Source organism: Gracilinanus agilis, chromosome 3, assembly GCF_016433145.1.
Source record: "Gracilinanus agilis isolate LMUSP501 chromosome 3, AgileGrace, whole genome shotgun sequence".
Classification (NCBI taxonomy): domain Eukaryota; kingdom Metazoa; phylum Chordata; class Mammalia; order Didelphimorphia; family Didelphidae; genus Gracilinanus; species Gracilinanus agilis.
The window spans coordinates 501576757-501590854 of NC_058132.1; the positions used below are offsets into that span (position 1 = coordinate 501576757).

General features: G+C 35.7%; 1 protein-coding gene across 1 annotated transcript in view; it reads left to right on the top strand.

Moving 5' to 3' along the window:
* CCDC138 (coiled-coil domain containing 138) overlaps nucleotides 1-14098 on the top strand; it is a 62087-nt gene that overhangs the window by 19829 nt on the left and 28160 nt on the right. The window contains exons 10-12 of the mRNA XM_044667074.1: nucleotides 586-744; nucleotides 1644-1760; nucleotides 10331-10520. Of these exons, the coding sequence (XP_044523009.1) occupies nucleotides 586-744; nucleotides 1644-1760; nucleotides 10331-10520 (466 nt within the window). The remainder of the gene's footprint in view (nucleotides 1-585; nucleotides 745-1643; nucleotides 1761-10330; nucleotides 10521-14098) is intronic.

Here is a 14098-nt window from a genome sequence, read left to right on the forward strand (position 1 = left end):
TTTCTACGTTAGCTAGGTTAGTTGTCAGATACATAGGTCTTTCCAGTCTGACATAAGATCTGCAGAAGCTTTACAAACATGAGCTTTTAAAAACTGTGGACACCTCCATGCTGTGAAAAGACATCTAAATAGGTTTTTATGTATTATATTTTTCTTTATTATTCTTTGAGGAAAGACATTGCAGCAGATATTCCTAAAACAGGAACTAACTGGCTATCAAGATCTTTCCATTTGTTTAAGACTTTATTGTGGTTGTTCACATCCAGTTGTTAAGGAAACTTCATTGCATCAAACTTACATAAAGAGCATACAGTGAGAATTCTCTGATTCCTAAAGCATATATTTTCAAATACATGATTTTTGGGGAGGCTTATTTATTGCAGAGTGTGAACAAACATCTTATGTTGCATAGAGATTTTTTTAAAAATTATTTTGAAGCAAGTATGACTAGATCATATAATAAAGACAAATTGAGTAGTAAAAAGTTTATGTTGACTTCCAGAATTATCTGATAAAGTATTTAATTGCTTGATAATGAGAATGATTTGGAATAAAAGAATTTTTTACTTGATTTCTGATTTATAGGTTAATGGACGTGTCTATGAGATTTTAATTGTTCTGATGGAATGGATCTCAGATCATCATCTTAGCAAACTGATACCAGAAGTTGGGGAAGGAGATGATCAAAAGCAGTCGGGTCAATTGTCTACTCATAAAAACTATATTCAAGAGAAATGTGTAAAGGTATTTTTAAAAACTTTGAAATTGTTAATTGTATTTTCTAAAAACAACATTGTAATTCAAGATGTCAAAAAAGCATTGAAAATATTTTTCATTGCTTAATTCTAAACAACAAAGCTCATGAAATGAGAACTTTTAAAGTTTTCTTTTACTGCTATTTGTTTCTGGTTCATTTCACTTATTTCAAACTCCAAATGAATATCCTGATCCTGCCCCCGTCCCTTGCCTTCCCCAGTTCAGGTTGTTGTCTTATATTTCCTTTTTATATGTAAATAAACACTCTTAGGTAAATCTTTTCCCCAAAAGGCCAAATTTTCATCAGATATTCAAATGAACAATTATGCAACTGCATAGTAGCAACCGGGAAGAACACTTATCGTATTAATGACTTAGGATTCTGTTTACACTTCAGTTGTGTAGGAGGAACTTATTGTGATTGATTATAGGTATGGGGCATCTATATTAATTGATATTGGTTGCATTGTTGAAAGAAGCAAATTGTCTTACTTAAGACAAACATGAATAGTATTCATAATAGACTGGGTATAAATAGAATTCCAATTAACTATTTGTTATTTGGTCTTTGTACTGTAGATTAGCTAGATAAATGGTATAAGGCTTTTTGAATAGACATGAATTTTAACTATAAAGGATTGTAATTTTTATGTATGTTATAACTGATGCATATAAGTCAGGCTTGTTTTAAACAAAAATACTAGAACTTAAATATCTAAGGGTATTGTCGCTTTCATTGTAGTCATTTTAGGAAAAGTCATAATTATTCTGATTTTGTCATTGCAAAAAGCATTTTTGAAAAACAATGTTTTGTGCAGAAGACATTTTTGGACATATTCCAATGTAATGACTTGCTTTTTTTTTTTTTTTAAACAATTTTTCTCTAGCTTTTGCCTGTGATTGCTGAGCAGCTACAGTGGATGCCATTTGTTAACCCCAATCTACATTTGCCTGTAATAAAATTTATTTATTGGTCTATAAGGCAATTAGATTATGGAACACAGGTAATTAATAGCTTTCTTTTTTCAACTAACATTCATATATTATTCTTTCCTGAATATAGTCCCATATCTGCTTTTTGATGACCAGCCTAGCTAAGTATGGATAGCCTTTTCATGAATAGACTGATAGTTAATAAAGTGATGATTTGACCACAGAAATACATGAAATTAAGAAACATACAAAATGTCAATTAGTCCTATGAAGCATGCATCTGCTTTTGCAGCGATGGATGCAGAGCAATGAGAAAAAAGGGCAGTAGGTAATAAGAAACACAGCTTTTAGACAGTAGAGGTGGCACTCTCAATGGAAGTAACTCACTGCCCATTCTCTCATCCTTTTCCACTTCAACCCTAACCCTACCAGTGAGTTCCTAGTCTAGTTGTGCCTGCTATTAGTACTATGGCTTTTGGATCTCCTGTTCTGTAATTAAATTTCATTTTAGACCTTTTCTTCTCATGATCTTTCTACATTGTGCTTCTACCCATAAGTGTTCTCTTTCCATCCTCAAGAACTTTGAAATTCCTTCATCTGATCATAATTTCTTTTCCCCCAGATCTATTTTTCATTCTCACTGTAGCCTCTAGTCATCAAACCTTTTTTATTTTTCCAAGGCTACATTTCCTTCCCTTCCCAGTCTTGACCCTAGAGTTAACCATTTCAGCAGGCCTTTGCCCTGGAATTCTCTGCTCCCCTGTCCTGTTGTTCTTCGTGCCCTGTCAAATGCCAAATCTGAATTATTCCCACCATCCACTTCTTTTGGTTCTACTCACTTTGGGGAGCTGGGAAAAAAAATCCCAAAACTGCTGAGTCTTGTTAGCGAATTTTCATAGAACACTACAGACAGACAGACAGACACACACACACACACACACTCTACCCCCTCCCCCCCCCCAGTGTTTGTTTCAAGTCTGTTCTTTTCTCCTTAGTTCTCCATACTGCTTCCTAGGATTCCACCCTCTCAGCTAAACACTTTACCTCATACTTGAGAAAATAAGAGGTTTTTGCCATGAGTTCTCTCTTCTCCCTTTCTCTACAACTCCTTGAAATCATTTCCTCATTCTCTCCTTATTTGGCCATATCTCTGATGAAGAATTACCTCTCTCGCAGGGACCAACTCCTCTGCAGTTACATTAAAAAAACACAAACCTTTTACCTTCTATTTTAGAATCAATACTATGTCTAGGTTCTAAGGCAGAAGAGAGGTAAGGGGTAGGCAATCAGTTAAGTGACTTGCCCAGGATCATACAACCAGGAGGTGTCTGAGGCCACATTTGAACCCAGGACCTCGCATCTCCAGGCCTGGCTCTCAGTCTGCTGAGGCACCTAGCTGCCCTCTACAGGTACCTTTTGAATGCTATTTCCTCTAGGTGGTTTCTCTAAAAATCATTCAAACAATTAATGAGCATTTACTAAAGGCCTGCTTGGGTGCCAGGTACTGTGTATTGGAATACAAGAACAAAGAATGAAGCTATCCTCTCACCCCTCTAATCTTCAAACTCTTCCTATTTTCTGCCTCCCCATAAATATGTTTAAGTCTCCCTGTCTTTTAAAAAACAAAAGCAAAAGCCATGCCTTCAAGCTACTGTTGTAAATTGCTCCTCAATTTCTCATTCCCACTCCTAGGATGTCGGGTATCCTAGTATGTACACCCAATCTAGTGGCTTCTTCTTAGTCCTAACCCTTCTTGGCCTTTTTGTAGCATTCATTTACCCATCCATTTATTTATTTATTTGTTTGTTCATTCATTCATTCACTTATTTGTTAGTTAATTAATCAATCAATCAATCAATTAAGGCAGAAGAGTGGTAAGGATAGTGGGGGTTAAGTGACTTGCCCAGGGTCACACAGCTATGATGTGTCTGAGACCTGATTTGAACCTAGAACCTCCCATCTCTAGGCCTGACTCTCAGTCCACTGAGCCAGCTGCCCCCTTTTGGTAGCATTTAAAACAGTTGACTAGACTTTCCTGGGTACCTTTTTTTCTCTGGGTTTTTGTGATGTTGTCTTTTTTGGTTCTTCTACTAGTCTAACCACTTCATAGAGTCCTTTACTGGATCTTCTTTTATATCTTCTCTCTTACCTTTAGTTCTTCAAGGTTCTGTTGTAGAATCTCTTCTTTTTCTATAACGTTTATCTTGGTGATATTATGATCTCCTGTGAGTTTAATAATTTCTAAACATATATTTCAGATCTATATATATATTCAGGCTTTCTCAGAGTTCCATTCCTAAATCATCAACTGACTTTTAACACTTCATAGTGAATCTTATAGTATATCAAACCCAGCATGTCCAATACAGAATTCATATTTTCCCACGAACCTGTCCCTATTTCACATTTCACTATTTCTGTTAAAGGTAGCATCCCCCTTTCAGACACCAATGTTTGCCAGTCTTGCTGTCAGGGCCTATAGGGACTGCCCCCTTAACAATCTGCATTAGCATTTTTGTGCTTTGGAGGATTGGCCTAACTTATTGGCAGATTTCTTCTTGGGGGAAAAAGTTACAGGAACATTTGTAATGGTAAACAGCCATTCCTTGTCCTTACTGGGTAATCTGATAATCAGTACTACTTTTGATATTGTTTACATTCACACCTCTGAGCACTTACAATCTCATTTCCTCACTGTTAAATCCCACTTATCTAATCAGTAGGCAAATCTTCCTTTTTATACTCACAACATTTCTTAGGTCTTTTTTCTTCTCACTCACATAGCCATTACCACATTTTCCAGAGAGAGAGAGAGAGAGAGAGAGTGAAAGAGAGAGAGAGAGAGAGAGAGAGAGAGAGAGAGAGAGAGAAAGAAACTTCTCGACACATTTTTTGGAAAAAAAGTATTCAGCTTTATAATTTTCACCAGAACTATTGCAGTAGCCCCTGTCTTATCTCTCCTCACTCTTAGCTAACCCTCCATACAACTGCCAGTGTAATTTTTCTTAAACTCAATCTGACTGGATTACTCCTTTATTCAATAATGTCCAGTGTGTTCTTATCACCTCCAGGTCAAATATTACTTCCTTTATTTGACTTTTAAAGCACTTCACAACCTAGTCCCATTACTTTGTTTTATTACATGTTATTTACTTTCACACATTTTATGTTTCTGCTTTGTTCTTTAAACTCTTCCTTAAACAGGACTCCATTTCTATAACATTTCCATGTCTTTATTTTGTCCACCATGCCTAGAACATACTTTCTCTTTAGTTCTACTTCCTAAAATCCCTAATTTCCAACAAGACTCAGCTCAACTGTCACATTCCACACTAAATCTTGTTGATTCTCTCCAACTTCTTCTACCTCCCTCCTCCCCCAATCAAATTGCCTTATATTCCATTTGTGTTTATCTTTGTTTCCTTTCATTTTTTTCTTTTTATCCCATCCCATCATCTGGCATAGTGCCTGGAAAATCAATAAATACTCACTGATTTATTAATTCTGCTCCTTGTCCAGTGACCAGTCAGTGGGCATACTTTTTTTTTTTATAAAAAATTTATTGTTTTTTATTTTAATAACAAATTTCCACATAAGTTTTCTGAAGTTATATGGTCCAAATCATCTCCCTCCTTTCTCCCCTCCCTCCTTCCCAGACCCAGCAAACAATTCACTCTGGGTTTATATGTATTATCATGCAGAACCTATTTCCATAATTCATTTTTGTAAGTGAATAATCTTATAAAACCCAAACCCCAAATCATATACCCAAATAAACGTGATAAACCCTATGTTTTCATCTGCATTTCTATTCCAAAAATTCTCTCTCTGGAGGTGGATAGCATTCTTTTTCATAAGCCCTCAGAATTGTCCTAGATGATTGCATTTCTATTAGTAGCAAAGTCTTTCACATTTGATCGTCCCACAGTGTTTCAATTACTGTGTACAGTGTTCTCCTGGTTCTGCATATTTTACTCTGCATCAGTTCATGGAGTTCTTTCCAGCTTTCTGAAGTCATCCTGCTCATCATTCCTTATAGAACAATAGCTTTCCATTACCATCACATACCACAATTTGTTCAGCCATTCCCCAACCAGGGGACATCCCTTTAGTTTCCAATTCTTTGAGTGGGCATACTTCTAAAAGAACTGAGTTATACCAATATTGACATTTTCACAAAAAAACTGGAAGAGAAAAGAAAGTTGTAACCAAATGGAAGAAAGACTTGAGAGTTCTCCTTGGTAAGAAGTATGGTATTTTAGAAAGAAAAAGGAGTTAATAAAGTTTGTGCCATTGTACTTCCAAAAGCAACAATAGACATTTAATGGGACACTTAATTACAATATATTGCAATGCATTTATTCTAACCACCAAGATTATTGCACATTTTGTGACAACACCTGTTGCAGACAATGTGGAAGTAAGTTCTATGCCCCTTCCAATTAAGTCAAAATAGACTTTTAATGCTTAATGAGTCTTAGCCAGTTGAATGAATTATAAATATAGCTCAGGAGAAAGGAAAGAATATTTTCTTCAGAAAGAGTTGAGAATCCCTGGATATGATAAAGTGTCATCCCTCCAAAATAGAATTAATTGTATTCTAACATAGAAGTAATGATTCCTTGCCATTCTGAATCAATAGTTGATGTATAGTTAGACTGTCAGCTTGTTAGCATAAAGATGAAAATCACTTAATTAGAAGAATAAAAATGAGATTTTATTGTTGGAGAAGCTATTTATGTATCAGGCCAGAATTAGAGCTAGGTTTTTGTGTCTCCAAAGTAATCTTTCTATGCATACACCATGCTGCCTCCTAAGAAGTGGTGTTCAGTCAAAGCAATTCCAAGCTGAAGACCCCTTTAAATGTTAAAATATGCAAAATGGATAAAATAAATAGACTATTTCTGTTTTCTAAGGAATTTTAACTGATGTAAATCAGTTTGCTCAGTGACCCTCTGGTTATTAAAAATAATGATGATGCACAGCACAAATCCAGATGCAGGAGAGCCTAGAGTTAGTAAGGTCTGCAGATGCTCCTATTTGCTAGTTACATTGTTTGGATTACACCAAACCCAAGAACATTACAGAGCCTATAAAATGAGATCCCATATCACTGAAAAGTATTTGATATAACTGAGAAATAGCATGGCTCATGAAAATTTTTTAGTGAAAGATCATTAGATTTGAATTTAGAAGAACTGGGTTCAAATCTTAGCTCTATTTATTATTATTTTTTTTAAACCCATAACTTTCTGTCTTAGAATGTATACTAAGCATCACTTCTAAGGCAGAAGAACAGGAAGGGCTAGGTAATTGGGGTTAAGTACTTGCCCAGAGTCATATAGCTAGGAAATGTCTGGAACCAGATCTGAATGTGGGTCCTTTCCATACCAGGCCTGGCATTCTATCCACTGAGCCACCTAGCTGCCCCTCTAGTTGTTCTTTATAGCCATGACTTCTAGAATAGCAATCTCTCCAAACCTAAAAGTTATGGGTTTACTTCAGGATAGTAGAGAAATATGTTGTGGAAATGAGTAGGCTATAGCATATCACTAATGGGGAATTACAAAGGAGTAGTTGTTAAAAATTATCAGAGAAATGGAAGTAGTGCACCCTTAGTGGGGTTATCCAGAGATAACCAGTAGACAATTCATGTGCCTCATGGGTGCCTACACAATATCAAGAAATCTAGAGGAAGGCCTCCAGCACATTGGAGGTTCCCCATGAAGGATTTACAGAGGGACAAAGATAAGAGTTGCTTAAATTGAAAAGGCAAGGATGGATTGAAATTACCATGTTAGAGAGAAAACTTTTTTAAAAAACTCTTACCTTCTGTCATATAGCAAGCATCAATTCCAAGGCAGAAGAGTGCTAAGGGCTAGGCAAATGGGCTTAAGTGACTTGCCCAGGGTCACACAGGTAGGAAGTGTCTGAAGGCATATCTGAATCCAAGTCCTTTTGTTTTCAGGCATGGACTCTATCTGCTGAGTCAGCTAGCTGCTCCTGGAGAGAACACTTAATTATGGAGTTAGCTCCATTTGAGTATTCTTTTCCTTAATTTTCCTTTTTGTCTTACCTTTATTTTATGGCATATTTTATCTTCTAGTCTCCCTTCTGTGCTCTTCCAGTTGTTCATCAACCTTTCTTTTCTTTGCCTGACTTTTACTTCTTCCTATTTAAAATCAATTTCTTATATCTGGGCTATTGACTTGCATGCTTTTCCTATATTGTTTGCTTTTCCTTTCTTAAACTCTCAAGGTAAGAGAATTAATAAAAATTAGTAATTAAAAAAATCTCTTGCTTGATTTCTTCTAGTAATTCATATACTTGTGGAAAATCTATTTTTTTCCTTTTGAGTCTCTTTTTCTTTGAGGGTCAGAGTTCTGAATATTTAAGCCCCTCTGTAGCTTCAAAAGACTAGAGACCTTGAAATCTCTGGCATAAGTATGTTTAGTTCTCAGTACTGTCTGTCACTCCTTATATCCCTGATCTAGCTTTCTGACCATGCTGGGGCTTTTTGGTGGGGAGCATTTAGAATTTCAGTTATCTTCATGGTGGTTTGTTGATGCTTATCATGGGTGTTGCATTGTGAGATGAGCAAGTATCCCATGACTTACGAGGATTGCCTTTGGATTATGAAGAAATCAACTCTACCAGTTCCTCCTTTATTCGCCTTTCTGAAGAGAATTTGTGAACTTTTCATTTAATTGCAGCCTCTTTATGACATTTGGTTTTCTTTTTAAACCCTTACCTTCCGTCTTGGAGTCAATACTGTGTATTGGCTCTAAGGCAGAAGAGTGATAAGGGTAGGCAATGGGGGTCAAGTGACTTGCCCAGGGTCACACAGCTGGGAAGTGTCTAAAGCCAGATTTGAAACCAGGTCTTCCTGTCTCTAGGCCTGGCTCTCAATCCACTGAGCTACCCAGCTGCCCCCTGGTTTTATTTGTGATTAGAATGTTAGTGTGAATGTTCCCTCTAAGAAGGTATACATTTATTGGTTATTGGACAGAGATATCAAGTAACCCAGTGGCTAGAGCGCAAGTCCTGGAGTCAGGAGGTCCTAGGTTCAAATCTGGCCTCAGACATTCCTTGCTGTGTGATGTTGGGCAAGTCACTTAACCATGATTGCTAGCTCTTACCACTCTGCTGCCTTAATTGAAACTAAGACAGAAGGTAAAGGTTTAAAAAAAAAAAACAGATGTAGAACAGGAATACTTAGCACTACGCACCATTTTATATCTTAATTTATTTCATGGGCCCTTGTGATTAAATAATTCATTACTTAGCCAGTTTGCTGGTGAAATGTATTTCCATACCTTTCTGAGTTGTGTTTAGATAAGAGATGTACATAATTTGTTGCTGTTCCCATACATGAAGCCTTTCTAGCTTAGTAGAACTTTCCAGAACTTGCATTGCACTGGCAATGTTACAAAAAACAATTCTATTCAAACCTATTACATTGACCTTAAATTGGGATTTCTTAATCTAAAAAATCCTAGATTTAGAACCCCAGATTATCTTCTTTCTATGGTAATGTATTGGAGGAAAGAACCATTGGAGAGCTTCTTGTGGTTCTTGTTGTAACTCATGGTTATTGATACTTCACTTGGCCCTAGACCTTTTACCCCTCACTTTTGTAATTGAACATAAATAATTTAAATGATATTTTTATCTTGATTCCAGTAGACAATTTCTTTCTTTTTAAAAATTGCATCTTTATTTTATTTCCAGTAACAAATTTACACATAAATTTTCCAAGGCTACATGATTCATGTTGTCTCCTGCCCCTCTTCCCTCCCTGCTCCCAGAGTTGACAAGCAATTTCACTTGGTTAAACATGTATTATCATTCAAAATCTGTTTCCATATTTTTGTTTTTGTAAGAGAATAATCTTATAAAACCAAAATCTCAAATCATATACTCAAATAAACATGTGATGAATTATATGTTTTTGTCTGCATTTCTATTCCAACAGTTCTTTCTCTAGATGTGGATAGCATTGCTTTTTATAGGTCCCTTGGAATTGGCCCAGATCATTGCATTGCTATTAGTAGCAAAGTCTATCACATTTTATCGTCCCACAATTTTTCAGTTACTGTGCATAATGTTTTCCTGCTTGTGCTTATTTCACTCTGTATCAGTTCATGTAGGCCCTTCCAAGTTCTTAGCTAGGTGGCTCAGTGGATTAAGAGTGGATTGAGAGCCAGGCCCAGAGATGGGAGGTCCTAGGGTTCAATGTGGCCTTAGATACTTCATAGTTGTGTGACCGTGGGCAAGTTACTCAACTCCCATTGCCTATCCCTTATTGTTCTTCGGCTTTGGAACCAATAAATAGCATTGATTATAAGATAGAAGGTAAGGGTTGTTTTGTTTTTTTTTTTTAAAAAAAACTTTAAGTTGAGTTTCATAAATCAAATATACTCCAGTATAAGATATTAGTTATTTTAATATTTTAATAAGACCTTTTTTCTTTATGATTTCGTCCATTGTCATTAAAAGTTTTTTTCATAATTTTTTACTTATTTTAGGACATGTTTTTTTAAAATATAAAATTTAAAAACAAATATTTAGAATTTGCAATTTGGCTTTGACTTATGTATGTGTGTAGCCCTACTATGAAAATAGTACATATTTTTAACAGCATTCAACTATGACGGCAACAATGAGGCGTCTAGGTGAAGAACTCTTAAAAGGAGTAACTAAAGGAATTCATGGTGATTTTCCAGAACCTTTTGTGGCAACTAAGCCAAAGACTGCAGTTTTCTTTAAGAGCCCACATTTGCCTTTGCGATTTCTGTCAACTTTAATTGTACTCAAAACAGTGACTCAAGGTAAGCTCTCAAAAATCTATTTGCAGCTTTACTTTTGGTAAACTCTTGGAATGGTAAGGGAAAATGTTTTCTATTTTCTGCCTACATTTTATAGTTGAGAGTGTAAGGTTCTGATTTGGGTTAAATTAGAGCACTAAAAATTTTTCAATTACTTTTCTGATGGCAGATTTGGCACCTTTTGATATGTCATGAGTATTTATCATAAGTAAACACTAATTGACATTATGAATGAATTAATTGCTTTAGTTATTGGAGATTCTCAAAGTAGTTCAAAAGAGAGAATTTATTTCAGGGTGGATTTCTTTGCCCACCTAGTACATTGATGGCGAACCTTTGAATAGAGATGGATTGCCAGGTGGAGAGGGGGAAGGGAGCGACTCTGCCAAGTCCCTCAGCCATTCTAGTATGAACTGGGGGTTGGGGGGTGGGAGGGTGTCCACATACCCACAGGGAAGGCTCTGCATACTGCCTTTGGCTCCCATGCCATTAGTTCATTAGGATGAGGAACTTGAGATCTTTTAGAAAACCCGAAGGCAAGGCCCTGGTTAGTTATATGGTCACTGCAATCTAAGTCTTCTCAGGCACATTATTTACTTTTTTATTAAGTTGGAAATGTGACCCAGATTTAAGTTGTTTGCCTATTTCTGCTTTTGATTTGTCCATAGTACCCTAGACTTTTGGGGGAGGAGGAGGAGAAAAAATTGTTATCCAATACCCTCAGCCGTGTCATATTTTAAATGGTGTATTTTTGGGCAGGACCCTACTTCTTCTGCTCCTGGATATTCTCTTTTTGTTCCCTGCATATGAACTTCACATTGCTTTCTACTAGGAGAAGGGACTAGTAAGGCCTCATAAACATGAATATAGTTTTATACTCCTCCTGTCTTAATTCATTGCTCATTCTGTCAGACTATTACATCTCTGCTCTTATTGGAGAAAAGTAGTAGGCAGATGAGAAATAAGCTTTTGGAGGTATTTTTCATTTCAAGACTGCTTCACAATGAACCCTTATCACTACTTATTGTGTAGAGTTATATAGCAAATTCTAATATTTGAAGGTATATTTATGTACCAATTGCTATTACTGGCTTTCCTAGTCCAAATCAGAGACTTTTGGATTGAAGATAATTGGGGCTTTCAAGAGATGAAGAGCTCACGTTCTCAGCCGGAAGTGCCCTGGATTAAGATGTTGGGTTCTAATTCAGTTCTGCCAGTACCTGTGAACTTAGACAAGTCATGTAAACTTCTCTGAGCTTCAATTTATTTCCTCTCTCAGTTCTTTGAAAAAGAAATTTTTGTTGCTGCTTTTTAAAAAGCTTCAGTGTTAGAAAAATTAAGATCATGTAGCAATTTTTTTAAAAAAAGGATAATATATTCCTTATTTAAAAATTGATCAAACCCTGAAGTATACAGCTTATTTTAAACCTTATCAGAAGATTGGATTAGAATGAGAAATTATCATTCTTATCAATTTAAATACAGTAGGTGGCGCTCTAATTAAAGTTTTGTTCCTACAGAGAAATCAGTTCATGATGTAAGTGTACTTTAGATTATTTTATCTTTGCTAAATTAAAGTGAAAGACAGAGGATTCTGTTACTTCACAAAACTCTGTTTGATTTTACTATATTGCAGATAATTAAGAACTACTTCAGTACTGTGTGGAGATTGTTCTCTGTTCTTTGAACCAGATTCTACAGAAAATAATTTAGTGATTAAATTAGTGAGTACTAGGTTGAAATCTTTATTTCTGAAGATTTTGTCATGTGGAGATTATTTTCATGTCAGTGCTTTGCACTTTATAATGATCTACAACAATTCTGACTTTTGGTGGTCAGATTTCTATTCAAGTGATTTAACATGCAAACAATGTGACAAAAATAATTCAAGGATATAAATTGTAATATGGTGAAATTTATATTGTTGTAGTAGGGAAACTTTTAGACCATGACCGCTAAGCAGAAATCTCACTTGCAAAAAATAACTTTTTCCATTATTTAGACATCAACTGTTTACTAGACTTTACTATAGAGGGAGATTCTTAGGGAGTTTGTGTTTTTTGATATTCATAAACTTTTCTAAAATATAATATAAAAGGTTTTGTTTAATCAATCAGCAAGTAATTAAATATCATTTACTTTAACCAGGCACTGTGCTAAGCTCTAGGGATATAAAGATGAAAATGGAACCCTTCTTTTCTGCAAGGAACTTGCATTCTAATACAAGAGGAGACAGCATGCACTTATATAAGTTTATACAAAATGCATATAAAATGAGTACATAGGGGAGTCAGACAAAATTTCATGTAGAAGAGGGCATTTGAACTGAATCTTGAAGGAAACAAGGTATTTTAAGAGGTGGCGGTCAGGAGACATAAGGGATAGCCAGTCGGAAGGCCTGGAGTTGGCAGATGGAGTAGAAAGTATGTGGGGATCAGCAAATAAGTCAGAATGACTGGACTGCAGAGTATATGGAGAGGAGTAATGTGCGAAAAGACAGAAAAGGTATGAATAGTTGCGCAGAGATTAAAATGCTGAAGTGATAAATTTATATTGGATCCTTGAGGTATAAATAGGGCATCAGAGGTTATTGAGGAGGTAAGTGACGTGGTTAGATTTGTGCTTTAGGTAAATCAGTTTAGTGGCTCTGTGGAGAATGGATTGGAACAGGCAGAAACCCGAGGTAGGGAGGACAAAATGGAAGGCTCCTGTGATAGTCATGGTGAGGAGTGGTGAGGGCCTAAACTAGGTGTTGGTAGCATGAGTGATAATGGAATTTAGTAAATGTTGAATTATTGCTCTTAACAAGAACAGCTCAGAGAGTTTATTAAGTGTGTCACTAGAAACACAACTCTCTAAAACTGTACATTTCAGAGAAGGTACCAGTTGGCATCATTAGAGAACATTATTAACCAGGAGTTCCCTACACTGATGAAACTATAGATTTGGTTAAAAAAAAATTGTCATCATAACATAAATCTTGGTAAAAATCTTGCTTTTAATGGCAGTTATGTTTCCATGACTTATGAAAAAAATAGGTATAAACACATTATTTTCCTGGAATTTATATGCTTTGATCTGTATAGCCATAACCATATTTTTGTTTTTCCTTTCTGAAGTCAGTTGGCATACATAGTATTGTATAATTAGAATTTGCTCCCCAGCACTCTAAATCCCAGCTTCTTGTGTTCCTTCTTGTGTTACATGGGAAGATATAAGCTTTGTGTAGTGGAGCAAATTCTAATTATACAGTATCCATATGATAAGGACTAAATAAAATTAAACTTGAGCTTTTGATTGACACATGAGATTTCTTAGGGCTACCAGGAAGTGAAAGAAATAGAGTTTGAAATTTTTTAGTTTAAGAAATTCCAATTTAAGGCCAATGCAATAGGTTTGAATAGAATTATTTTTTGTAACGTTAAAGTCAAGAGATAGGTGCTAGGGGATACAAAAACAAATTAAATACTCCTTGCCTTTACAGATTTTATATTCCATCAGGGTATACAATGTGCATATACAAAATAAGTACAACGGAATATTTAGGGGGACGTACTAGCAGATGAAATTGTTGGGAAAGA